The 27,855-nt window shown below is 47.0% G+C and overlaps 1 protein-coding gene across 1 annotated transcript; it reads right to left on the bottom strand.

Moving 5' to 3' along the window:
- Positions 1-873: 873 nt before the first annotated feature.
- Positions 874-27,855, bottom strand: LOC116944543 (uncharacterized). Its single transcript, XM_076068359.1, has 24 exons — positions 27,756-27,855; positions 27,458-27,571; positions 25,395-25,424; positions 25,097-25,210; positions 24,440-24,451; positions 21,814-21,843; positions 21,516-21,629; positions 19,454-19,483; positions 19,155-19,268; positions 18,525-18,536; positions 15,900-15,929; positions 15,602-15,715; positions 13,540-13,569; positions 13,241-13,354; positions 9,461-9,490; positions 9,162-9,275; positions 7,285-7,305; positions 6,522-6,703; positions 5,663-5,799; positions 5,321-5,447; positions 4,601-4,710; positions 3,912-4,008; positions 2,564-2,738; positions 874-1,626 (listed from the first exon to the last, which is right to left on the bottom strand). The coding sequence occupies exons 1-24, from the start codon at positions 27,853-27,855 to the stop codon at positions 1,478-1,480; spliced, it is 2,100 nt and encodes a 699-aa protein (XP_075924474.1). The 3' UTR covers positions 874-1,477.

Genomic DNA, 27,855 nt, shown 5'->3' with positions numbered 1-27,855 from the left:
CGGTCGGATCTCACAGCACCCATACACGACACGTGCCGGAGGATGTTGTACACGCTTCTGCAGCTTCATAATGTTTTTGGCAGACGTCCCGTAGAGTAGCGCGGTTGCAACAATCGAGCCTTGTCGATACTATGCTGCACGCGACCGTGTTGGCTGTGCCGCGACTCGATAGTGGTGGAGTGCGTTGTAGAGCCTCTCTGTGTATATAGTTTGGTATATACTCGATGTATATACCAGACAAGATAGATATCAATCTTGATTTAAAGCGTTCATGACTGCAGGAATTCATATTCTTGGGACTTTCGGTAAAGTCACGTAGATAGGTTGCAAAGAAAATAACAAAAAATAACAAAAAATATACATTTACTCTACCATAGTCTGGGATGTACTCTACTTTACGTATAGAGTTAGAATGGGTGTCAGTTGCTTTTCATGTGCCATATGAAATGACGATGCCTTAAATGGTACTGAACATTTATATGTTTACAGTTGCAAATGGTCCCTTGCGGTTGGTTATCTAACATAGGTCTGTGACCAGATCGCCCGGAATGCGTCCAATCTCGAAGTCTAAGCAGGGCTGAGCCAGGATGGTGCTTGGATGGGTGACCACTATGTACATCACCACACAGGTTCTGTGACAGAGCTCTGTGGATATACACATTGTGGGCAGTGGAGCAAAGTAAATCGTTGTGCTACACGTTAAAGCTGGCAGCCCATGCTCACCAGCCTGGAGAAATAAGGTAAACTAACCTCCAAGTGAGGCAGGGCCATGGGTAGACCCTCATTCGGCAGTGGGTTGACAACACGTCTATACGCGTACTACCGATACGTTCCCATTGATGACATGTTCATTGAAAATGAGACAAGTTTTGCAGATAAAAGTGCGTTTAATGAGCAGATCTAAACACGGACACGCCCAGTCAGGTCCATCATCTTCAATCAGAGCAATCAACATTTTTTAAACAATTGCTTAATCAGATATAAATGTAAGTGCTCTCCTATTGACATATGGCACTCGATACGTATTGTTGGAATCAAAATGTTTTACGCCTGGTGCTCGATCACACCACTGAACACACCACACACTGCGAACAGCACTCAGCTCATCCTTACATCAACTCAGCAGAGATTGTGGATATTATCGCGCGCGGAGCGTTAGCGCATCCTAATGGTACACCCCGGTATCATTCAGTGCATGATCGTCACAAACCACCTTCGTGATAAAACCTGAGACTTTGCGAGTTCAAATCAAAGTTGTTATGAAAGTGTACGTTGAACTTCTTTCGTAGCCAATCGGAGTTGCCGGGGAAGGACAACAAACTAAACACAAAAAGCAGTTGTGCTTCTCGATCGCACGAAAAAGTATTTGATCAGCGCTCTCCAACGATTAGATTACATGTGCAATTAGGCAGAAGGAAGGATTCGGAAGGAAGGTGCGAGCCCCTGGTTAAATAGTGCGCGACCTCTGGCCCCTTCTTCACTCCTCGGTGGGCACGAGAAGTTGGTACTGGACGCCGGCGCTGTGCATGCGGGAGATCTTCACCACGGCCACGCACACAGCGGCCACGGTCAGAGCAGCGGCGAGCGCGTACACCATTCCGGATAGCGAGCCGCTCACTTCGGAAGCTGCGGGGATAGTAAACACGGCAGTCACAACAACAACAACAACAAGTCCACCCCGCACCCATCAGATGGACGGGTCTCACCGGCGCCTTGCGTGTCGTAATCAGAATATTTATTTATCCCGGAGGAGGAATCCAATGAGCTGTGAAGCTCTTTTTTTTACAGCTGTCCAGTAGGGGGCACCGGATCAGAAAGTTACAACAACAGTACAACAAACTAAAAGATAAGGAGTGCGGAGTAGAGGAAAGGTAAGTCACTAAAATTAATAACGTAACAAAAGGACACAAGTGCAAAGTGCATAAGTGTATGTCTTGTTGACGTCGCTAACCGTATCGCAATTGTGCATTTCAAAGTCAGGTCACTTTAATGGCATCGTTCAGTTCATGACTACATTTGACGTAATATCAAGGGTGGGCACGCCCGCGACCAGGCCTGCTCCACCCACTTCAACTGTAGAGGCCCCCGAACAAGAACGGCCAATAAATACTGGTGAGGACGTGAATCTCAATTTTAGTAGGAAACGTTGAAAAGAACTGAACAATTGTTGGCGAGATGTGTTCAAAATATATAAACTATTTTTGTATTTACCAGGTAAGGAACACTGAGGAATGTAGTTTTTTTTCAGAAGCGACCCGGCCAACAAACGATAGCTCAACAAAGTGGCTTATCATGTGGAATTTAATATCAGCCAAATTATCTAAACGCACGTTTCTAAATGTGGAGGGAAAAACCGGAACACCCGGAGAAAAATCCACGCTGCCACGGGGAGAGAGAGAGACACGAAAACTCCAAACATACATCAGGCGTCCGGGTCTGAATGGAATCCACGATCTCCTGTATACCAGGCGAGGTAGTTAACATCTTCGCCACCGTGGCGGCCACGGCATCCGTACCACCAGCATACTGGAGATCATCGACCGATGAACCAACGTCAGCTCACCCTGGCGCGACTTGCGGAGCAGCACGGGGCCCTGGGAGAGGTCCACTTTGTGCTCGGCGCGATTCTCCCGGCTGACGAGGTCACGCACGGACCGCTTGGACCGCACGCACCCTCGCCGGCAGCGCGAGCTCACGTCCGAGATGTTGCACACGCGCACGTTGCACTCCAGGTACACCTGCCCAGGGACAGCAACAGACACCCGATGTATCTATGTATGTATGCTTGAACTTCTTTCGCACCATACATAGCCAACCGTGCTAACTGGAGGAGCTGATGCAGTAGTCGTAGTAGTAGTATCCCGTGTTTAACCAGGAGATGAGATACATGCATGTTGAGACACATTATGTTACTTTTCCTCTTTTTCAAGGTTTATTTGTGTTACATCCCGACTCTTAACGTCTGTTGTATATTTAAAGTTTGCTTGTTTCCTCTCCCCGTGGTCACGTCGATTTTTATCCGGGTCCTCAGGTTTTTCCCTCCACATTTAGAAACTTGCGTTTCGAGTATTTTGGCTGCGAGAAAAGTCCCCGTGAAAAGCCGCTTCGGTAAGCTATCATTTGTGGTCAGATCAATAAATACATAAGGCTTTCCCAGCTCAGGTTCACATCACATTATTGGGGCTTTGCTGGCACGTGTCTACAACGCAGTGGGAACTTTCAACGTAACAAATAAAATTCGACGGAATGATTGGCGGAGGAAAATGGTTGGTGCATGTACAAAGTATTTACCCACGTACAAACCATTTTTGACAGGCTATATGTTCGGAGTCTGCATGTTTTAATATTCATATTGAAGGGTTGCTTTGTCTATATCAGGACACTCGCATATTTATTTTTAAAGGAATTCTCTTAAGATCCCAAGCTGCAAATTCCTGAAATGGATAAGGGCTTGCATTTGTAGTGGGGCTTCAATGCATCATCGTTTCAAAGTGCCTTATGTAACATTTTATCTCCATCATTTCAATTCCCCCTGGCAGTCTCGCCTTGAGTGTGGTGGGGAGGTATCCCAGTAACGAGCAGGGGACCCCCAGGGCTCAAGGTGTAATCCACACCGGCCTGTAAATTGATAGATCCTGCCAACAGAGGGCGATATTTCTACGTGGGAATGAAGTAATTTTCGGGGTTTTTTTCAAATTCGGAACATTAACACCAGCGGTCGGCTACCAAAATTACAAGAACGATTTTTTTTTAATTCAGTAAAAACACGATTTGTTAAAAAAAATTCAAGACCACAGTGTATGTCTTGAGTGATCAATATTTCACTCTTGTCACTGTGCAACTTCAACCATTGGAGAGACCATTTTATTTACGAATGGCATCTCATATGAGGGCTGATGAGCATTTTGCACCTGGGATCCGCTGAAGAACTCCACGCTCTGGAAGCTGAAGTGCTGCCTCTTCTCGTCGCCGCTGTAGTAGGTGGTGTAGGAAGGATCCACCTGGCACCTGCAGTTGGCAGACAAAGAGTCCACAAAACACAAGTTCAGAGGAGCAAGTTCGAGCGTACACATTCATAATTACACCGTGGCAATTTCAACAACCGCATTCCACTGTTAGGCATGTCACAATTAATCCCGCACCACCGATCAGCATGGTTGGCTACGTACGGTGCGAAATAAGTTAAACCTACATACCTACATTATATGTCAAAAAGCTAATCTTAAACTCCACTCCAATCTATACAGGAAGGCAGTGAACATAGGCCAAGACCGGACTAAGATGTTTTCATGCTGAGACTTTTGGTAAGATTCTGGCAAGCGAGTTCTGAGTGTTTTTCAAGTCATCCAGGTCTTGGGCAGGAGGAGCAATGAGCGGATGCCTTCATTCAACTTCTCTGTCCGACCGTCAACTTGCCAATGATGCAACGTGGAATGAAATGACATTTGTTCATTATCAGATGAGAGAAGAGAAAGAAAAAAAAGAACTTAAAGTGGAACCGCTGTCCACCTCATGGGGCACAGTTGGAAAGCCGGACCGTGTCTATGGCTGCTTTAGTCACTCACAAAAAAAAGCGTTTCTCTAGTTATTCTTCTCTTACCCATCTCGAATTATGAAGTAGGACTCGCTGTCGGTGGCGCCTGGGTACGGGGAAGCCTTGCACGTCTCTAGCAGGAGCTGCAGGCTGTTATCGTAGGAGTTGAGCAGCATCTGGTGAAACAAGAGGAATGCGTGGTCACTGGGTAGAAGTGAAAGTGGTCATTGGGTGACTCGGCCACTTGGGAGTCAGCCAAGTGCACAGTTGGCACGCCGTTCACGTAGCTGTGACGACTTCGGTTGAGCCCTTGGCTTTCACCGGCCTACGCGACCAATCCAGCAACCATGTGAAGGCAGCCGTGGGCAGTGCCACTTGTTACACTCTTTGGATCTTTGGGTAAAGTCACGTAGAAAGAAAATAAATTAAATAATAGAATACGACGTTTCGATTGCAACACAAGCAATCGTCATCAGGTAGAACTAAATTTGAGAGAGAGACAAACACAAACACGGAGACACACAGAGAGAGACACACAACATAGACACACAGAGACCCAATGCCTCTGTGTCGTGGCCTTAAATAGAGAGGGGGGGGGGGCAGAGAGAGAGGTGGGTCTGCTGGAGCAGAGAAATGAGCATGTCAATGAGAGAGCTGTATGGAAATCCACCCTGCGGCGGCAGGGGGAGAGAAAGAGCGAAAGGATTTATGAGAGCTTCAAATCAAGGTTGTTCCACTGCCGTGCGACCGTGAGCGGTGCGCGCAACGCAAGCTCGTCTCTCCAACCTCTGCGTAGATCGGGGCTCCGAGGTCCACCTCGAATGGGTACGCGCGGACGGCCTGGCTGAAGGCCTGGCTGGTGTAGATGGCGATGCTCAGGTCGAAGGTGCCCGAGCTGTACTTGTCGTACACCCTGCAGCGAGACGGAGGGCGCACAGACACCCGCAGTGACACGTCAGCGCACGCGTCGTACAAACCCACCACCGCCTGAAGGTCTTATAATCCGATGTCCCTCTAATAAGCATCGCCATGCCCCTTTGCGGATGCGTACCGCGCTCGTGCGGTCACTCATCGCGGATTAGTAACTGGGATTGTGCCTTGTTGGCGAGTGGCTGCCGCTTTTGTTACCTGGGAGCGAAGCTCGCGATGACCTTTCCCTCGGAGCCGATGTAGCAGCGCATGGGGACGCGCAGTTTCTTGACTCGGGTTCCGTGCACGAAGCCGTAGGCCGTGTTCGAGTACACGATGGTGTTGGCATCGGTTGTCTGGGGAGAGACGCAGAGAGAAAGAACAGCATTGAAAAATACAAAGGCGTGTGACAATTTACAGAGCCGCACATACTGGTGTGCGTACCCACATCATACAAGTTGAGTTGGATGAACAGTTTATGGATTTCAAGGAGGTGTCAGGCACAGATAATATCCTAAGCCTCGTGCCTTGATGCCACAACCACTTCTGGGCAGTCTGGAGATTTAAGCCTCAGTCATTTTTCCCCCATGGTGACCTGCTTTGCTGAAACCCATGGTAGAGCCTCCAGGAGGAGCTGTAGCCGCTTGGCTGCTGATGTTTGCGACGATTTAAACTAAACTTTTATTTTATTTTACCAGGTAAGGCCCACTGAGCTAAAAAGCTCGTTTTCAGAAGTGACCTGGCCACAAATGGTAGCCCAATGAAGTGGCTTATCTTGTGGAATGTATAGCAGCCAAATAACTAAATGCACATTGATTATAAATGTGGAGGGAAAAACCGGAGAACCCGCGGAAAAATCCACTCGGCCACGGGGAGAGAGAGAGAGAGAGACACGCAAACTCCAAATATACCGCAGGCGTCAGGGTCGGGGTCGAACCGACGACCCCCTGCAAACCATCCATCACAGCCTGGGCCCAAAAACAACTGGGTGCGCAACCGCGGTCTCTTTGCCCATCCCGCGTGCTCAATCGCTAGGTGAGAGCAGCCTTCCAGGCCTCTCGGCCGCGCTGATCGATACCTCCAGCGTGGAGCCACAGCCGTGCAGGTCGGTGTGCAGGACCAGGTACTGCCCCGAGATGGAGCCACGGCACGAGGGGTCCTCCAGGTGGACGTCGGACGACGAGAGGCCGAGCTCGCTCAGTTCGCTCAGCGGGATCTGCAGCTCCATGTAGCGCGACGTGCAGTTCATCAGCTTCACGGCTGCAAGAAGTGTGCGAGTGTGCACACAATAGTGTGTTACGGCTGTTGCCGAACGTTGATGTTGAATGCTGGGTTAATCTGTGGGTCACCATTAACGTTGTATTTATTTATTTTGCCAGGCAAGGCCCACTGAGATATTTATCTCTTTTTCAGAAGCCATCTGGCCACAAATGACAGCTCAACAAAGTGGAAAATCACGTGGAAATCTATAGCAGCCAAATACTCTCAACCACGTGATTCTAAATGTGAAGGGAAAACCCGGAGGACCCGGAGAAAAATCTACGCGACCACGGGGACAACCACGGGGACAACCACGTGGACAACCACGGGGACAACACGCAATCTCAAAATATACAGCAGGCGTCGTCAGGGTTCAGGATCGAACCTACAAACTCCCGTATACCAGGCGAGGTAGTCAACATCTCTCCACCGCGGTGCCTAAGCAAATTGTGGAAATGCCATTTTTCTTTCGAGAGGTTATCCACAAGTTAAAGATAAATCTACATCTCGAGTGGCATTTTAACGTGCGAGATGGCCATTCTTTTTTATTGTTTGCCCAAGCGAAACGAGTGAAGTCTTACCGGGTGGAGCGGTAGGTGGTTCTGATCCGCGTGACGCAGACATGGAACGAGATACACACAGAATCAGACCGCACACGTTCTATGCCGCTCATGAGTAACTTTGAGGTGATCAGTTAAATATCCCGACGAACGGCGTCGATGCGGCCACCGAACATCGGCCATCGGCCATCGGTCTCCAGAGAAACAACACACACGGTACATGAAACATTAATATTGCACGTGGGTTTTCCCCTCTTTTCTGGCAACAAAACTGAAACCTTTTTACAAGGAATCATGTCTGCATTAACCACAATACTTGTGGTCAAAATGCAAACAAAAAACACACTTTGATAATATATGCATTGTCCTTGAATCTGATTGTCCACACCAGAGACAGCTTTCTTTTGAGCCTCGTCTCAATTGGTGCTAGACCAGAGGACGCCAAAAGGCGTACAGCTCAAAGACAATGCACTATCATAGTAATGAGAGCTGGGGGTAAGCATCTACATCATTAGACCTCCTTTGCCAGTACCAAAATATAAGAATAGGGTTTTTCCCCTTTTTTTTGGCAACAAATGATGTAGATGCTTACCCCGAGCCCTCATTACTTTGATAGTGGCGTTGTCTTTGAGCTGTACGCCTTTTGGCGTCCTCTGGTCTAGCACCAATTGAGACGAGGCTCAAAAGAAAGCTGTCTCTGGTGTGGACCAATCAGATTCAAGGACAATGCCAATATATTATCAGTGTGTTTTTTGTTTGCATTTTGGCCACAAGTATTGTGGTTAATGCAGACATGATTCCTTGTAAAAAGGTTTCAGTTTTGTTGCCAAAAAAGAGGGGGAAAACCCTATGCTTATATTTTGGACCTGGCAAAGGAGGTTTAATGATAATAATGCACGTGAAGATAACACAAGTTTAACACGGAGTAGGCTTTTGAGACCAATATTATCCATAATAGAGGTTTTTGGGTGAGACCGCGTGAAAATAAATGTATCGGGTGGTGGCGGGTTTAACGGAACATTTATACTTGCATGATCTAACCCAAAGTAAAGATAACCGTGGTTCTTCACTATTGTCTGTATTTAACAAAATGACATTGGCCGACTAAACTATGTCGTTGAATGATTCTGGAAGGTTATAATTTGACACTGCGTTCATACCACAACAACCAATTTCACCAAGCATGTTACCAACGGACGTTCCATGCATGTTAGCTCAAGGGCAACCCAATGGGGCCTCCTTGTGCACAGCGCTGACGGGATAACTTACCAGTCGTGATCGCTGCAGATGATGAATATTCAGCCATACAAGAGACAATCATACAACAATATAGATTAGGGTGGTTTTTTCTATTTTTAGTTTAGCTTATTGTTGATAAGCACTCATTTTGCTTAGTGAACATTCACATAACAACGCATTAATTATTTAAAAAAGATTAACAAGTATTTGCTGTGTGGCGTACATCAAAACTTAAAAAGTGAACAAGACGTTAAGTAGGAGTGTGGTTAAGGCAGATGGAGTCGAGGTCAGGATTACAGTGAGTGTAGAGGTGAGTACTCGTGGCCGGATGGCTCGCTGCTTCAACATGGGCTCGTGATTGGCTGGCTCGTGTGCTTTGATTCAAAACTGTCGGTCACTCTGTTTGGGGCCAATGTAGATTTGTGCCGAGTACAACCTCACCTGCTGTTGGATTATAAAACAATGAGCCGCTCACTGTAAGACCACTGCTGGATGAGGGGCTTCGCCACGTTGTGTAAGTCATGTCAGATCAGACCTCACCACACTGGTCAGAGTGGGTTGGCGAGGTAGGGGTGTACCTGGGATCATTGACCATGGCTGATGATGTAAATAAATGTGGGTGCAAGGACAGAAGCACAAAGAGAGCGATGTCCTCTCACCATATTCACAGTTGCTGCCGGTCCACGGTGGGCTGCAGTCGCACCAGTGGCCGGGGTAGGACCACTGATCCTCACAAGTACCACCGTGAAGGCACGGGTAGGACTGGCAACCGACTGCAGAAAGACATCACCGTTATGTCGTGCACCAGGTGAGGCTAGTGTGCTTCAATTGTACATCGGAAGTTTTCCTACTACAAAATTCAAGACTTTGTTGCACGGTACTTTTTTACGTTTTGTTACACAAACAAATGTGACAGTGGCACCACTGTGATGTACACAAGAGAGGCGTGGCTTCTTACCAGGTCCAGGAGAGGTTGTGCGATAAGGTTCTGCTCCAAAATGAAAGTTATGGGAAAAAGGCAATAATAGAGTTAGTCATTGGCAGATGAAATTGATACATCCGTAGTGAGTTCAACTGAGTCGCAGACGTACTCTTTGGAGGCAACACATTTATTAATACCAACACAAAGGGGTAACTACCCCTTAACCAGGTAACAACCTATGGTGGTGGACCACCAGATTAACTACACTAGTCACACCGTAACTAGCTACGTGACCACCAGACTAACTACACTAATTACACCGTAACTAGCTACGTGACCACCAGACTAACTACACTAATTACACCGTAACTAGCTACGTGACCACCAGACTAACTACACTAATTATACCGTAACTAGCTACGTGACCACCAGACTAACTACACTAGTCACACCGTAACTAGCTACGTGACCACCAGACTAACTACACTAATTACACCGTAACTAGCTACGTGACCACCAAACTAACTACACTAATTACACCGTAACTAGCTACGTGACCACCAGACTAACTACACTAGTCACACCGTAACTAGCTATGTGACCACCAGACTAACTACACTAATTACACCGTAACTAGCTACGTGACCACCAGACTAACCACACTAATGACACCGTAACTAGCTACGTGACCACCAGACTAACTACACTAGTCACACCGTAACTAGCTACATGACCACCAGACTAACCACACTAATGACACCGTAACTAGCTACGTGACCACCACACTAACTACACTAATGACACCGTAACTAGCTACGTGACCACCAGACTAACTACACTAGTCACACCGTAACTAGCTACGTGACAACCAGACTAACCACACTAATGACACCGTAACTAGCTACGTGACCACCAGACTAACTACACTAATTACACCGTAACTAGCTACAATGGACTGGACCACAGCTTTGGTCCAGGTCCACGTGTTGGAGACTCGGAGGACGTAGAACGTAGACAAAGGTTTCTTCAGGATGAACAACAGCAGCCGGTCCCTCTGGGGGACCCGGCTTATATCTTCTGCGGCATGGCTGGCTCCGCCCTTAGTCACGACCACCTTCGAGAATTCTCGAGCAGGATCTCAGACCTGACACGTGACCACCCTTAGCCCCCATTTGGGCCCCCTGTGTAGACTCAACTGGTGACGTGTCCTCTGGGGTAAACCAGAGTGCCATGGCCCTTAGTAACCCCATTCCCGTGGCCGGCACTCCCACACCCTATCCTGTAGAGTCCGGCACTGCACGCAGAGTGTGGTGCCATCCAGCGCTCACCGAGCCCCTCGAGAGCTGGTACTGCACTCACATCCACGTGGTGTCCGCGATGTCAGTACATCGCACGCCGTGCCTCTCTAGGGCCGGCATTGCACAGTGACATCCGCGATGTCACCACACATTGTTACTGTTTTATATTAGCGAACTTAGTTCCTGCCATAAGAATGGTATCTAACACAGTTCACAATCACTGTCACATGTTTGATCCAGATCTTCACAATTCTCTGTAATTTACAAACTTCATCATCATACTTACGGGTCTGAATTATGGAATATTAGATGTTGTTAAAGTATTCCTAAGATATTCTTTGAGTCTTTCGGTAAAGTCACGTAGATAGGTTCAAAGAAAATAACAAAAACTACGACGTTTCGATCGCAACACAAGCGGTCGTCATCAGAAAAAGGTGGTTAGCCTCTAAAGGCAAAATGTTTATTCCATACACCCAACCATCAAATTCACCATGGAGATGGAAAAGGATGGCAAGCTACCAATCTTGGAAGTTTGAATCGAAAAGAGACCAGATGGCTCAATGGGACACTGTCTACAGGAAAGCCACCCATACGGATGCCTACCTAAAATATGACTCCCACCACCATTTATCGCAGAAGAATTCCCTCATCAAAACTGTACACCATAGAGCTCGATGTATTTCCGACCATCACCACCTATCCAGTGAACTGGAAGACGTACACCAAGCTCTCAAGACAATTGGATATTCAGACTACACAATCCGTAAAGCTATCACTCCAACCGTTGGGAAAGAACCATCTGAGGACCCAATCAAAACAATCACCTTGCCATACATAGCAGGGGTCACTAAAAAGATTTCCAAAATCATAAGCAAACACAAGATCCAAGTTATATTTAACACAGTACGTACAATTCCTGATCTGATCCCATCTGTGAAGGATGTGAGCCCTGACATGCAATACACTGGAGTCTACAAACTAAGCTGTGTCTGCAGCAGGAATTACATTTGGGAAACTAAGCGACATGTCTCGGACCGTGTTCATGAACATAAGGCAGATCTGAAACACGGAAGGACCAATACCCTGGCCGTGGATGATCATTGTTTTAATGCGGTGGGCTGACACGAAATTTATTTCTATAAGACGAAGGTACTTTGCAAACCCACTGGCTATCAACAAAGATTTGTTCATGTAGCCATCCATATATACAGACATAGACACAATTTCAATCGAGAAGATGGGTACAAACTCAGCAATCACTGGAAGGACGTTATCAACCAGTTTACGTCATAACTGGCTGTAATGTTTCCATTTTCGACCTGGCAGCCCTTTGTTGGTGGAAGCACACCACCAGTGCCGTCATGGCCCTCTACGAGTACCATCAGCTTTAGCAGCAACCTTCACCGTCAACAGTGTGAGTGTGTAAAGCGAGGGGCAATGATTACTTGGCAGCCCTTTAATTGGTAGAATCCCACCACCAGCGTTGTTGTTGCCCTGTACGAGTACCATCACTTACATTGACATTAGCTGCCCCGCCCATGCTGATGACACTTGGGCTATGCCCATTTCAAACCTTTATAAACAGTTTGCCTTTAGAGGCTAACCACCTTTTCCTGATGACGACCGCTTGTGTTGTGATCGAAACGTCGTAGTTTTTGTTATTTCCTTTGAACCTATCTACGTGACTTTACGAAAAGACCCAAAGAATATGAATTCCTTCAGTCACGAAATCTTTAAGTCAAGATTTATGCATAAGATATGCTATACTGTGTTTATACCACAACAACCGATTTCACCAAGCAATGTTACTAGCGGACGTTCCATGAACGTTAGTTCAAGGGCAACCCAATAGGACCACCTTGTGAAGAGCGCTGACGTGATAACTTACCAGTCGTGATCACTGCAGATGATGAATTTGCAGCCATACAAGAGACAAACATACACAAATATAGATTAGGGTTGTTTGTTTCTAGTAATAGTTTAGCTCTATGGTTGATGAGCACTCATTTTGTTTAGTGAACATTCACATAACAACGCATTAATCACAATAAAAATTAACAAGTATTTGCTGTGTGGCATACATGAAAACTGAAAAAGTGAACAAGATGTTAAGTAGGAGTGTGGTTAAGGCAGGTGGAGCAGAGGTCAGGGTTACAGTGAGTGTAGAGGTGAGTACTCGTGGCCGGATGGCTCGCTGCTTCAACATGGGCTCGTGATTGGCTGGCTCATGTGCTTTGCTTCAAAACTGTCGGTTACTCTTCACCATGGCGAAAAACGACCACTTTCTATTTAGGGCCAATGTAGATTTGTGCCGAGTACAACCCCACCTGCTGTTGGATTATAAAACATGGATGAGGGGCTTCCCCACGTTGTGTAAGTCATGTCAGATCAGACCTCACCACACTGGTCAGAGTGGGTTGGCGAGGTAGGGGTGTACCTGGGATCATTGACCATGGCTAATGACATAAATAAATGTGGGTGCAAGGACAGAAGCACAAAGAGAGCGATGTCCTCTCACCATATTCACAGTTGCTGCCGGTCCACGGTGGGCTGCAGTCGCACCAGTGGCCGGGGTAGGACCACTGATCATTACAAGTACCACCGTGAAGGCACGGGTAGGACTGGCAACCGACTGCAGAAAGACATCACCGTTATGCCGTGCACCAGGTGAGGCTCGTGTGCTTCAATTGTTCATCGGAAGTTTTGCAAATACAAAATTCAAGACTTTGTCGCACGGTACTTTTTTACGTTTTGTTCCACAAACAAATGTGACAGTGGCACCACTGTGATGTACACAAGAGAGGCGTGGCTTCTTACCAGGTCCAGGAGTAGTCGTATGAGCAAGATCTGCTCCAAAGTGAAAGTGATGGGGAAAAGGCAATTGAATAGTTAGTCATTGGCAGATGAAATTGATACATCCGTAGTGAGTTCAACTGAGTCGCAGACGTACTCTTTGAAGGCAACACATTTATTAATACCAACACAAAGGGGTAACTGCCCCTTAACCAGATAACAACCTATGGTGGTGGACCACCAGACTAACCACACTAATGACACCGTAACTAGCTACGTGACCACCAGACTAACTACACTAATTACACCGTAACTAGCTACGTGACCACCAGACTAACTACACTAATTACACCGTAACTAGCTACAATGGACCGGATCACAGCTTTGGTCCAGGTCCACGTGTTGGAGACTCGGAGGACATGGAACGTAGACGAAAGTTTCTTCAGGATGAACAACAGCAGCCGGTCCCTCTGGGGGACCCGGCTTAGATCATCTGCGGCGTGGCTGGCTCCGCTCTTAGTCACGACCACCTTCGAGAATTCTCGAGCAGGGACTCAGACCTGACACGTGACCACCCTTAGCCCCACTTGGGACCCCTGTGTAGGCTCAACTGGTAACGTGTCCTCTGGGGTAAACCAGAGTGCCACGGTCTATAGTAACCCCATTCCCGTGGCCGGCACTCCCACACCCTATCCTGTAGGGGCCGGCACTGCACGCAGAGCGTGGTGCCATCCAGCGCTCACCGAGCCCCTCGAGAGCTCGTACTGCACTCACATCCACGTGGTGTCCGCGATGTCATTACATCGCATGCCGTGCCTCTTTAGGGCCGGCATTGCACAGTGTTTCGATCAGAACACAAGCGGTCGTCATCAGAAAAAGGCAGTTAGCCTCTAAAGGCAAAATGTTTATTCCATACACCCAACCATCAAATTCACCATGGAGATGGAAAAGGATGGCAAGCTACCAATCTTGGAAGTTTGAATCGAAAAGAGACCAGATGGCTCAATGGGACACTGTCTACAGGAAAGCCACCCATACGGATGCCTACCTAAAATATGACTCCCACCACCATTTATCGCAGAAGAATTCCCTCATCAAAATGCTACACCATAGAGCTCGATGTATTTCCGACCATCACCACCTATCCAGTGAACTGGAAGACGTACACCAAGCTCTCAAGACAAATGGATATTCAGACTACACAATCCGTAAAGCTATCACCCCAAAGGTTGGGAAAGAACCATCTGAGGAACCAATCAAAACCATCACCTTGCCATACATAGCAGGGGTCACTAAAAATATTTCCAAAATCATAAGCAAACACAAGATCCAAGTTATATTTAACACAGTACGTAAAATTCCTGATCTGATCCCATCTGTCAAGGATGTGAGCCCTGACATGCAATACACCGGAGTCTACAAACTAAGCTGTGTCTGCAGCAGTAATTACATTTGCGAAACTAAGCGACATGTCTCGGACCGTGTTCATGAACATAAGGCAGATCTGAAACACGGAAGGACCAATAACCTGGCCATGGCTGATCATTGTTTTAATGCGGTGGGCTCACACGAAATTGATTTCTCTAAGACGAAGGTACTTCGCTAACCCACTGGCTTTCAACAAAGATTCGTTCATGAAGCCGTCCATATATACAGACATGGACACAATTTCAACCGAGAATATGGGTACCAACTCAGCAATCACTGGAAGGACGTTATCAACCAGTTTACGTCATAACTGGCTGTAATGTTTCCATTTTAGATCTGGCATACCTTTAATTGGTGGAAGCCCACCACCGGGACCATCACTGCCCACTACTACCATCACCACTAGCAGTAGCCCTTTATTGGTGGAAGCCCACCACCAGTGCTGTCGTTGCCCTCTACGAGTACCATCACTTACATTAACATTAGCTGCCCCGCCCATTCTGATGACACTTGGACTAAGCCCATTTCAAATCTTTATAAACAGTTTGCCTTTAGAGGCTAACCACCTTTTCTTGATGACGACCGCTTGTGTTGCGATCGAAACGTCGTAGTATGTGGGTGCAAGGACAGAAACACAAAGAGAGCGATGTCCTCTCACCATAATCACAGTTGCTGCCGGTCCACGGTGGGCTGCAGTAGCACCAGTGGCTGGGGTAGGACCACCGATCCTCACAAGTACCACCGTTAAGGCACGGGTAGGACTGGCAACCGACTGCAGAAAGACATCACGGTTATGTCGTGCACCAGGTGAGGCTCGCGTGCTGCATTTGTTCATCGGAAGTTTTGCAACTACAACATTCAATACTTTGTTGCACGGTACTTTTTATGCTTTGTTCCACAAACAAATGTGACAGTGGCACCACTGTGATGTACACAAGAGAGGCGTGGCTTCTTACCAGGTCCAGGAGTAGTCGTATGAGCAAGTTCTGCTCCAAAGTGAAAGTTAGGGGGGGAAAGGCAAAAATAGAGTTAGTCATTGGGAGATGAAATTGATACATCCGTAGTGAGTTCAACTGAGTCGCAGACGTACTCTTTGGAGGCAACACATTTATTAACACCAACTCAAAGGGGTAACTGCCCCTTAACCAGATAACAACCTATGGTGGTGGACCACCAGACTAACTACACTAGTCACACCGTAACTAGCAACGTGACCACCAGATTAACTACACTAATCACACCGTAACTAGCTACGTGACCACCAGGCTAACTACACTAATTACACCGTAACTAGCTACGTGACCACCAGACTAACTACACTAATTACACCGTAACTGGCTACAATGGACCGGATCACAGCTTTGGTCCAGGTCCACGTGTTGGAGACTCGGAGGACATAGAACGTAGACGAAGGTTTCTTCAGGATGAACAACAGCAGCCGGTCCATCTGGGGGACCCGGCTTAGATCCTCTGCGGCGTGGCTGGCTCCGCCCTTAGTCACGACCACCTTCGAGAATTCTCGAGCAGGATCTCAGACCTGACACGTGACCACCCTTAGCCCCCATTTGGGCCCCCTGTGTAGACTCAACTGGTGACGTGTCCTCTGGGGTAAACCAGAGTGCCATGGCCCTTAGTAACCCCATTCCCATGGCCGGCACTCCCACACCCTATCCTGTAGAGGCCGGCACTGCACGCAGAGTGTGGTGCCATCCAGCGCTCACCGAGCCATTCGAGAGCTGGTACTGCACTCACATCCACGTGGTGTCCGCGATGTCATTACATCGCACGCCGTGCCTCTCTAGGGCCGGCATTGCACAGTGACATACGCGATGTCACCACACATTGTTACTGTTTTATATTAGCGAACTTAGTTCTTGCCATAAGAATGGTATCTAACACAGTTCACAATCACTGTCACATATGTTTGATCCAGATCTTCACAATTCTCTGTAATTTACAAATTACATCATCATACTTACGTGTCTGAATTATGGAATATTAGATGTTGTTAAAGTATTCCTAAGATATTCTTTGAGTCTTTCGGTAAAGTCACGTAGATAGGTTCAAAGAAAATAACAAAAACTACGACGTTTCGATCGCAACACAAGCGGTCGTCATCAGAAAAAGGTGGTTAGCCTCTAAAGGCAAAATGTTTATTCCATACACCCAACCATCAAATTCACCATGGAGATGGAAAAGGATGGCAAGCTACCAATCTTGGAAGTTTGAATCGAAAAGAGACCAGATGGCTCAATGGGACACTGTCTACAGGAAAGCCACCCATACGGATGCCTACCTAAAATATGACTCCCACCACCATTTATCGCAGAAGAATTCCCTCATCAAAACTGTACACCATAGAGCTCGATGTATTTCCGACCATCACCACCTATCCAGTGAACTGGAAGACGTACACCAAGCTCTCAAGACAATTGGATATTCAGACTACACAATCCGTAAAGCTATCACTCCAACCGTTGGGAAAGAACCATCTGAGGACCCAATCAAAACAATCACCTTGCCATACATAGCAGGGGTCACTAAAAAGATTTCCAAAATCATAAGCAAACACAAGATCCAAGTTATATTTAACACAGTACGTACAATTCCTGATCTGATCCCATCTGTGAAGGATGTGAGCCCTGACATGCAATACACTGGAGTCTACAAACTAAGCTGTGTCTGCAGCAGGAATTACATTTGGGAAACTAAGCGACATGTCTCGGACCGTGTTCATGAACATAAGGCAGATCTGAAACACGGAAGGACCAATATCCTGGCCGTGGATGATCATTGTTTTAATGCGGTGGGCTGACACGAAATTTATTTCTATAAGACGAAGGTACTTTGCAAACCCACTGGCTATCAACAAAGATTTGTTCATGTAGCCATCCATATATACAGACATAGACACAATTTCAATCGAGAAGATGGGTACAAACTCAGCAATCACTGGAAGGACGTTATCAACCAGTTTACGTCATAACTGGCTGTAATGTTTCCATTTTCGACCTGGCAGCCCTTTGTTGGTGGAAGCACACCACCAGTGCCGTCATGGCCCTCTACGAGTACCATCAGCTTTAGCAGCAACCTTCACCGTCAACAGTGTGAGTGTGTAAAGCGAGGTGCAATGATTACTTGGCAGCCCTTTAATTGGTAGAATCCCACCACCAGCGTTGTTGTTGCCCTGTACGAGTACCATCACTTACATTGACATTAGCTGCCCCGCCCATGCTGATGACACTTGGGCTATGCCCATTTCAAACCTTTATAAACAGTTTGCCTTTAGAGGCTAACCACCTTTTCCTGATGACGACCGCTTGTGTTGTGATCGAAACGTCGTAGTTTTTGTTATTTCCTTTGAACCTATCTACGTGACTTTACGAAAAGACCCAAAGAATATGAATTCCTTCAGTCACGAAATCTTTAAGTCAAGATTTATGCATAAGATATGCTATACTGTGTTTATACCACAACAACCGATTTCACCAAGCAATGTTACTAGCGGACGTTCCATGAACGTTAGTTCAAGGGCAACCCAATAGGACCACCTTGTGAAGAGCGCTGACGTGATAACTTACCAGTCGTGATCACTGCAGATGATGAATTTGCAGCCATACAAGAGACAAACATACACAAATATAGATTAGGGTTGTTTGTTTCTAGTAATAGTTTAGCTCTATGGTTGATGAGCACTCATTTTGTTTAGTGAACATTCACATAACAACGCATTAATCACAATAAAAATTAACAAGTATTTGCTGTGTGGCATACATGAAAACTGAAAAAGTGAACAAGATGTTAAGTAGGAGTGTGGTTAAGGCAGGTGGAGCAGAGGTCAGGGTTACAGTGAGTGTAGAGGTGAGTACTCGTGGCCGGATGGCTCGCTGCTTCAACATGGGCTCGTGATTGGCTGGCTCGTGTGCTTTGCTTCAAAACTGTCGGTTACTCTTCACCATGGCGAAAAACGACCACTTTCTATTTAGGGCCAATGTAGATTTGTGCCGAGTACAACCCCACCTGCTGTTGGATTATAAAACATGGATGAGGGGCTTCCCCACGTTGTGTAAGTCATGTCAGATCAGACCTCACCACACTGGTCAGAGTGGGTTGGCGAGGTAGGGGTGTACCTGGGATCATTGACCATGGCTAATGACATAAATAAATGTGGGTGCAAGGACAGAAGCACAAAGAGAGCGATGTCCTCTCACCATATTCACAGTTGCTGCCGGTCCACGGTGGGCTGCAGTCGCACCAGTGGCCGGGGTAGGACCACTGATCATTACAAGTACCACCGTGAAGGCACGGGTAGGACTGGCAACCGACTGCAGAAAGACATCACCGTTATGCCGTGCACCAGGTGAGGCTCGTGTGCTTCAATTGTTCATCGGAAGTTTTGCAAATACAAAATTCAAGACTTTGTCGCACGGTACTTTTTTACGTTTTGTTCCACAAACAAATGTGACAGTGGCACCACTGTGATGTACACAAGAGAGGCGTGGCTTCTTACCAGGTCCAGGAGTAGTCGTATGAGCAAGATCTGCTCCAAAGTGAAAGTGATGGGGAAAAGGCAATTGAATAGTTAGTCATTGGCAGATGAAATTGATACATCCGTAGTGAGTTCAACTGAGTCGCAGACGTACTCTTTGAAGGCAACACATTTATTAATACCAACACAAAGGGGTAACTGCCCCTTAACCAGATAACAACCTATGGTGGTGGACCACCAGACTAACCACACTAATGACACCGTAACTAGCTACGTGACCACCAGACTAACTACACTAATTACACCGTAACTAGCTACGTGACCACCAGACTAACTACACTAATTACACCGTAACTAGCTACAATGGACCGGATCACAGCTTTGGTCCAGGTCCACGTGTTGGAGACTCGGAGGACATGGAACGTAGACGAAAGTTTCTTCAGGATGAACAACAGCAGCCGGTCCCTCTGGGGGACCCGGCTTAGATCATCTGCGGCGTGGCTGGCTCCGCTCTTAGTCACGACCACCTTCGAGAATTCTCGAGCAGGGACTCAGACCTGACACGTGACCACCCTTAGCCCCACTTGGGACCCCTGTGTAGGCTCAACTGGTAACGTGTCCTCTGGGGTAAACCAGAGTGCCACGGTCTATAGTAACCCCATTCCCGTGGCCGGCACTCCCACACCCTATCCTGTAGGGGCCGGCACTGCACGCAGAGCGTGGTGCCATCCAGCGCTCACCGAGCCCCTCGAGAGCTCGTACTGCACTCACATCCACGTGGTGTCCGCGATGTCATTACATCGCATGCCGTGCCTCTTTAGGGCCGGCATTGCACAGTGTTTCGATCAGAACACAAGCGGTCATCATCAGAAAAAGGCAGTTAGCCTCTAAAGGCAAAATGTTTATTCCATACACCCAACCATCAAATTCACCATGGAGATGGAAAAGGATGGCAAGCTACCAATCTTGGAAGTTTGAATCGAAAAGAGACCAGATGGCTCAATGGGACACTGTCTACAGGAAAGCCACCCATACGGATGCCTACCTAAAATATGACTCCCACCACCATTTATCGCAGAAGAATTCCCTCATCAAAATGCTACACCATAGAGCTCGATGTATTTCCGACCATCACCACCTATCCAGTGAACTGGAAGACGTACACCAAGCTCTCAAGACAAATGGATATTCAGACTACACAATCCGTAAAGCTATCACCCCAAAGGTTGGGAAAGAACCATCTGAGGAACCAATCAAAACCATCACCTTGCCATACATAGCAGGGGTCACTAAAAATATTTCCAAAATCATAAGCAAACACAAGATCCAAGTTATATTTAACACAGTACGTAAAATTCCTGATCTGATCCCATCTGTCAAGGATGTGAGCCCTGACATGCAATACACCGGAGTCTACAAACTAAGCTGTGTTTGCAGCAGTAATTACATTTGCGAAACTAAGCGACATGTCTCGGACCGTGTTCATGAACATAAGGCAGATCTGAAACACGGAAGGACCAATAACCTGGCCATGGCTGATCATTGTTTTAATGCGGTGGGCTCACACGAAATTGATTTCTCTAAGACGAAGGTACTTCGGTAACCCACTGGCTTTCAACAAAGATTCGTTCATGAAGCCGTCCATATATACAGACATGGACACAATTTCAACCGAGAATATGGGTACCAACTCAGCAATCACTGGAAGGACGTTATCAACCAGTTTACGTCATAACTGGCTGTAATGTTTCCATTTTAGATCTGGCATACCTTTAATTGGTGGAAGCCCACCACCGGGACCATCACTGCCCACTACTACCATCACCACTAGCAGTAGCCCTTTATTGGTGGAAGCCCACCACCAGTGCTGTCGTTGCCCTCTACGAGTACCATCACTTACATTAACATTAGCTGTCCCGCCCATTCTGATGACACTTGGACTAAGCCCATTTCAAATATTTATAAACAGTTTGCCTTTAGAGGCTAACCACCTTTTCTTGATGACGACCGCTTGTGTTGCGATCGAAACGTCGTAGTATGTGGGTGCAAGGACAGAAACACAAAGAGAGCGATGTCCTCTCACCATAATCACAGTTGCTGCCGGTCCACGGTGGGCTGCAGTAGCACCAGTGGCTGGGGTAGGACCACCGATCCTCACAAGTACCACCGTTAAGGCACGGGTAGGACTGGCAACCGACTGCAGAAAGACATCACGGTTATGTCGTGCACCAGGTGAGGCTCGCGTGCTGCATTTGTTCATCGGAAGTTTTGCAACTACAACATTCAATACTTTGTTGCACGGTACTTTTTATTCTTTGTTCCACAAACAAATGTGACAGTGGCACCACTGTGATGTACACAAGAGAGGCGTGGCTTCTTACCAGGTCCAGGAGTAGTCGTATGAGCAAGTTCTGCTCCAAAGTGAAAGTTAGGGGGGGAAAGGCAAAAATAGAGTTAGTCATTGGGAGATGAAATTGATACATCCGTAGTGAGTTCAACTGAGTCGCAGACGTACTCTTTGGAGGCAACACATTTATTAACACCAACTCAAAGGGGTAACTGCCCCTTAACCAGATAACAACCTATGGTGGTGGACCACCAGACTAACTACACTAGTCACACCGTAACTAGCAACGTGACCACCAGACTAACTACACTAATTACACCGTAACTAGCTACGTGACCACCAGGCTAACTACACTAATTACACCGTAACTAGCTACGTGACCACCAGACTAACTACACTAATTACACCGTAACTGGCTACAATGGACCGGATCACAGCTTTGGTCCAGGTCCACGTGTTGGAGACTCGGAGGACATAGAACGTAGACGAAGGTTTCTTCAGGATGAACAACAGCAGCCGGTCCATCTGGGGGACCCGGCTTAGATCCTCTGCGGCGTGGCTGGCTCCGCCCTTAGTCACGACCACCTTCGAGAATTCTCGAGCAGGATCTCAGACCTGACACGTGACCACCCTTAGCCCCCATTTGGGCCCCCTGTGTAGACTCAACTGGTGACGTGTCCTCTGGGGTAAACCAGAGTGCCATGGCCCTTAGTAACCCCATTCCCATGGCCGGCACTCCCACACCCTATCCTGTAGAGGCCGGCACTGCACGCAGAGTGTGGTGCCATCCAGCGCTCACCGAGCCATTCGAGAGCTGGTACTGCACTCACATTCACGTGGTGTCCGCGATGTCAGTACATCGCACGCCGTGCCTCTCTAGGGCCGGCATTGCACAGTGACATCCGCGATGTCACTACACATTGTTACTGTTTTATATTAGCGAACTTAGTTCTTGCCATAAGAATGGTATCTAACACAGTTCACAATCACTGTCACATATGTTTGATCCAGATCTTCACAATTCTCTTTAATTTACAAATTACATCATCATACTTACGTGTCTGAATTATGGAATATTAGATGTTGTTAAAGCATGTGTAAGATACTCTTTGGGTCTTTCGGTAAAGTCACGTAGATGGGTTCAAAGAAAATAACAAAAACTACGGCATTTCGCTCGCAACACAAGCGGTCGTCATCAGAAAAAGGCGATTAGCCTCTAAAGGCAAAATGTTTATTCCATATACCCAACCATCAAATTCACCATGGAGGTGGAAATAGATGGCAAGCTACCAATCTTGGAAGTTTGAATCAAAAAGAGACCAGATGGCTCAATGGGACACTCTGTCTACAGGAAAGCCACCCATACGGATGCCTACCTAAAATCTGACTCCCACCACCATTTATCGCAGAAGAATTCCCTCATCAAAACTCTACACCATAGAGCTCGATGTATTTCCGACCATCACCACCTATCCAGTGAACTGGAAGACGTACACCAAGCTCTCAAGACAAATGGATATTCAGACTACACAATCCGTAAAGCTATCACTCCAACCGTTGGGAAAGAACCATCTGAGGACCCAATCAAAACCATCACCTTGCCATACATAGCAGGGGTCACTAAAAAGATTTCCAAAATCATAAGCAAACACAAGATCCAAGTTATATTTAACACAGTACATAAAATTCCTGATCTGATCCCATCTGTGAAGGATGTGAGCCCTGACATGCAATACACCGGGGTCTACAAACTAAGCTGTGTCTGCAGCAGTAATTACATTTGGGAAACTAAGCAGCATGTCTCGGACCGTGTTCATGAACATAAGGCAGATCTGAAACACGGAAGGACCAATACCCTGGCCGTGGATGATCATTGTTTTAATGCGGTGGGCTCACACGAAATTGATTTCTCTAAGACGAAGGTACTTTGCAAACCTACTGGCTATCAACAAAGATTTGTTCATGTAGCCATCCATATATAAGACATAGACACAATTTCAACCGAGAAGATGGGTACAAACTCAGCAATCACTGGAAGGTCGTTATCAACCAGTTTAAGTTATAACTGGCTGGAATGTTTCCATTTTCGACCTGGCAGCCCTTTGTTGGTGGAAGCACACCACCAGTGCCGTCATGGCCCTCTACGAGTACCATCAGCTTTAGCAGCAACCTTCACCGTCAACAGTGTGAGTGTGTAAAGCAAAGTGCAATGATTACTTGGCAGCCTTTTAATTGGTGGAATCCCACCACCAGCGTTGTTGTTGCCCTCTACGAGTACCATCACTTACATTGACATTAGCTGCCCCGCCCATGCTGATGACACTTGGGCTATGCCCATTTCAAACCTTTATAAACAGTTTGCCTTTAGAGGCTAACCACCTTTTCCTGATGACGACCGCTTGCGTTGTGATCGAAACGTCGTAGTTTTTGTTATTTCCTTTGAACCTATCCACGTGACTTTACGAAAAGACCCAAAGAATATTAATTCCTGCAGTCACGAAATCTTTAAGTCAAGGTTTATGTATAAGATTTGCTATACTGTGTTTATACCATAACAACGGATTTCACCAAGCAATGTTACTAACGGACATTCCACGAACGTTAGTTCAAGGGCAACCCAATAGGACCACCTTGTGAAGAGCGCTGACGTGATAACTTACCAGTCGTGATCACTGCAGATGATGAATTTGCAGCCATACAAGAGACAAACATACACAAATATAGATTAAGGTTGTTTGTTTCTAGTAATAGTTTAACTCTATTGTGGATGAGCACTCATTTTGTTTAGTGAACATTCACATAACAACGCATTAATCATAATAAAAATTAACAAGTGTTTGCTGTGTGTCGTACATGAAAACTGAAAAAGTGAACAAGACGTTAAGTAGGAGTGTGGTTAAGGCAGGTGGAGCCGAGGTCAGGGTAACAGTGAGTGTAGAGGTGAGTACTCCTGGCCGGATGGCTCACTGCTTCAACATGGGCTCGTGATTGGCTGGCTCGTGTGCTTTGCTTCAAAACTGTCGGTCACTCTTCACCATGGCGAAAAAAGACCACTTTCTGTTTGGGGCCAATGTAGATTTGTGCCGAGTACAACCCCACCTGCTGTTGGATTATAAAACAATGAGCCGCTCACTGTAAGTCCACTGCTGGATGAGGGGCTTCCCCACGTTGTGTAAGTCATGTCAGATCAGACCTCACCACACTGGTCAGAGTGGGTTGGCGAGGTAGGGGTGTACCTGGGACCATTGACCATGGCTGATGACATAAATAAATGTGGGTGCAAGGAAAGAAGCACAAAGAGAGCGATGTCCTCTCACCATATTCACAGTTGCTGCCGGTCCACGGTGGGCTGCAGTCGCACCAGTGGCCGGGGTAGGACCACTGATCATTACAAGTACCACCGTTAAGGCACGGGTAGGACTGGCAACCGACTGCAGAAAGACATCACCGTTATGCCGTGCACCAGGTGAGGCTCGTGTGCTTCAATTGTTCATCGGAAGTTTTGCAAATACAAAATTCAAGACTTTGTCGCACGGTACTTTTTACGTTTTTTTCCACAAACCAATGTGACAGTGGTACCACTGTGATGTACACAAGAGAGGCGTGGCTTCTTACCAGGTCCAGGAGTAGTCGTATAAGCAAGATCTGCTCCAAAGTGAAAGTTATGGGGAAAAGGCAATTGAATAGTTAGTCATTGGCAGATAAAATTGATACATCGGTAGTGAGTTCAACTGAGTCGCAGACGTACTCTTTGAAGGCAACACATTTATTAATACCAACACAAAGGGGTAACTGCCCCTTAACCAGATAACAACCTATGGTGGTGGACCAGCAGATTAACTACACTAGTCACACCGTAACTAGCTAGGTGACCACCAGACTAACTACACTAATTACACCGTAACTAGCTACGTGACCACCAGACTAACTACACTAATTACACCGTAACTAGCTACAATGGACCGGATCACAGCTTTGGTCCAGGTCCACGTGTTGGAGACTCGGAGGACATGGAACGTAGACGAAAGTTTCTTCAGGATGAACAACAGCAGCCGGTCCCTCTGGGGGACCCGGCTTACATCATCTGCGGCGTGGCTGGCTCCGCCCTTAGTCACCACCACCTTCGAGAATTCTCGAGCAGGGACTCAGACCTGACACGTGACCACCCTTAGCCCCACTTGGGACCCCTGTGTAGGCTCAACTGGTAACGTGTCCTCTGGGGTAAACCAGAGTGCCACGGTCTATAGTAACCCCATTCCCGTGGCCGGCACTCCCACACCCTATCCTGTAGGGGCCGGCACTGCACGCAGAGCGTGGTGCCATCCAGCGCTCACCGAGCCCCTCGAGAGCTCGTACTGCACTCACATCCACGTGGTGTCCGCGATGTCATTACATCGCATGCCGTGCCTCTTTAGGGCCGGCATTGCACAGTGTTTCGATCGCAACACAAGCGGTCGTCATCAGAAAAAGGCAGTTAGCCTCTAAAGGCAAAATGTTTATTCCATACACCCAACCATCAAATTCACCATGGAGATGGAAAAGGATGGCAAGCTACCAATCTTGGAAGTTTGAATCGAAAAGAGACCAGATGGCTCAATGGGACACTGTCTACAGGAAAGCCACCCATACGGATGCCTACCTAAAATATGACTCCCACCACCATTTATCGCAGAAGAATTCCCTCATCAAAACTCTACACCATAGAGCTCGATGTATTTCCGACCATCACCACCTATCCAGTGAACTGGAAGACGTACACCAAGCTCTCAAGACAAATGGATATTCAGACTACACAATCCGTAAAGCTATCACCACAAAGGTTGGGAAAGAACCATCTGAGGAACCAATCAAAACCATCACCTTGCCATACATAGCAGGGGTCACTAAAAATATTTCCAAAATCATAAGCAAACACAAGATCCAAGTTATATTTAACACAGAACGTAAAATTCCTGATCTGATCCCATCTGTCAAGGATGTGAGCCCTGACATGCAATACACCGGAGTCTACAAACTAAGCTGTGTCTGCAGCAGTAATTACATTTGCGAAACTAAGCGACATGTCTCGGACCGTGTTCATGAACATAAGGCAGATCTGAAACACGGAAGGACCAATAACCTGGCCGTGGCTGATCATTGTTTTAATGCGGTGGGCTCACACGAAATTGATTTCTCTAAGACGAAGGTACTTTCGCTAACCCACTGGCTTTCAACAAAGATTCGTTCATGAAGCCGTCCATATATACAGACATGGACACAATTTCAACCGAGAATATGGGTACCAACTCAGCAATCACTGGAAGGACGTTATCAATAAGTTTACGTCATAACTGGCTGTAATGTTTCCATTTTAGATCTGGCATACCTTTAATTGGTGGAAGCCCACCACCGGGACCATCACTGCCCACTACTACCATCACCACTAGCAGTAGCCCTTTATTGGTGGAAGCCCACCACCAGTGCTGTCGTTGCCCTCTACGAGTACCACCACTTACATTAACATTAGCTGCCCCGCCCATTCTGATGACACTTGGACTAAGCCCATTTCAAATCTTTATAAACAGTTTGCCTTTAGAGGCTAACCACCTTTTCTTGATGACGACCGCTTGTGTTGCGATCGAAACGTCGTAGTATGTGGGTGCAAGGACAGAAACACAAAGAGAGCGATGTCCTCTCACCATAATCACAGTTGCTGCCGGTCCACGGTGGGCTGCAGTAGCACCAGTGGCTGGGGTAGGACCACCGATCCTCACAAGTACCACCGTTAAGGCACGGGTAGGACTGGCAACCGACTGCAGAAAGACATCACGGTTATGTCGTGCACCAGGTGAGGCTCGCGTGCTGCATTTGTTCATCGGAAGTTTTGCAACTACAACATTCAATACTTTGTTGCACGGTACTTTTTAGGCTTTGTTCCACAAACAAATGTGACAGTGGCACCACTGTGATGTACACAAGAGAGGCGTGGCTTCTTACCAGGTCCAGGAGAAGTTGTGCGATCAGGTTCTGCTCCAAAGTGAAAGTTAGGGGGAAAGGCAATAGAAGAGTTAGTCATTGGCAGATGAAATTGATACAT

The sequence above is a fragment of the Petromyzon marinus genome, chromosome 21 (assembly GCF_048934315.1).
Source record: "Petromyzon marinus isolate PM22_M1 ecotype Great Lakes invasive population chromosome 21, UKy_Petmar_22M1.pri1.0, whole genome shotgun sequence".
Lineage (NCBI taxonomy): Eukaryota > Metazoa > Chordata > Hyperoartia > Petromyzontiformes > Petromyzontidae > Petromyzon > Petromyzon marinus.
The sequence above is the reverse complement of the archived record's forward strand: the minus strand, read 5'-3'. Positions and strand labels throughout refer to the sequence as shown.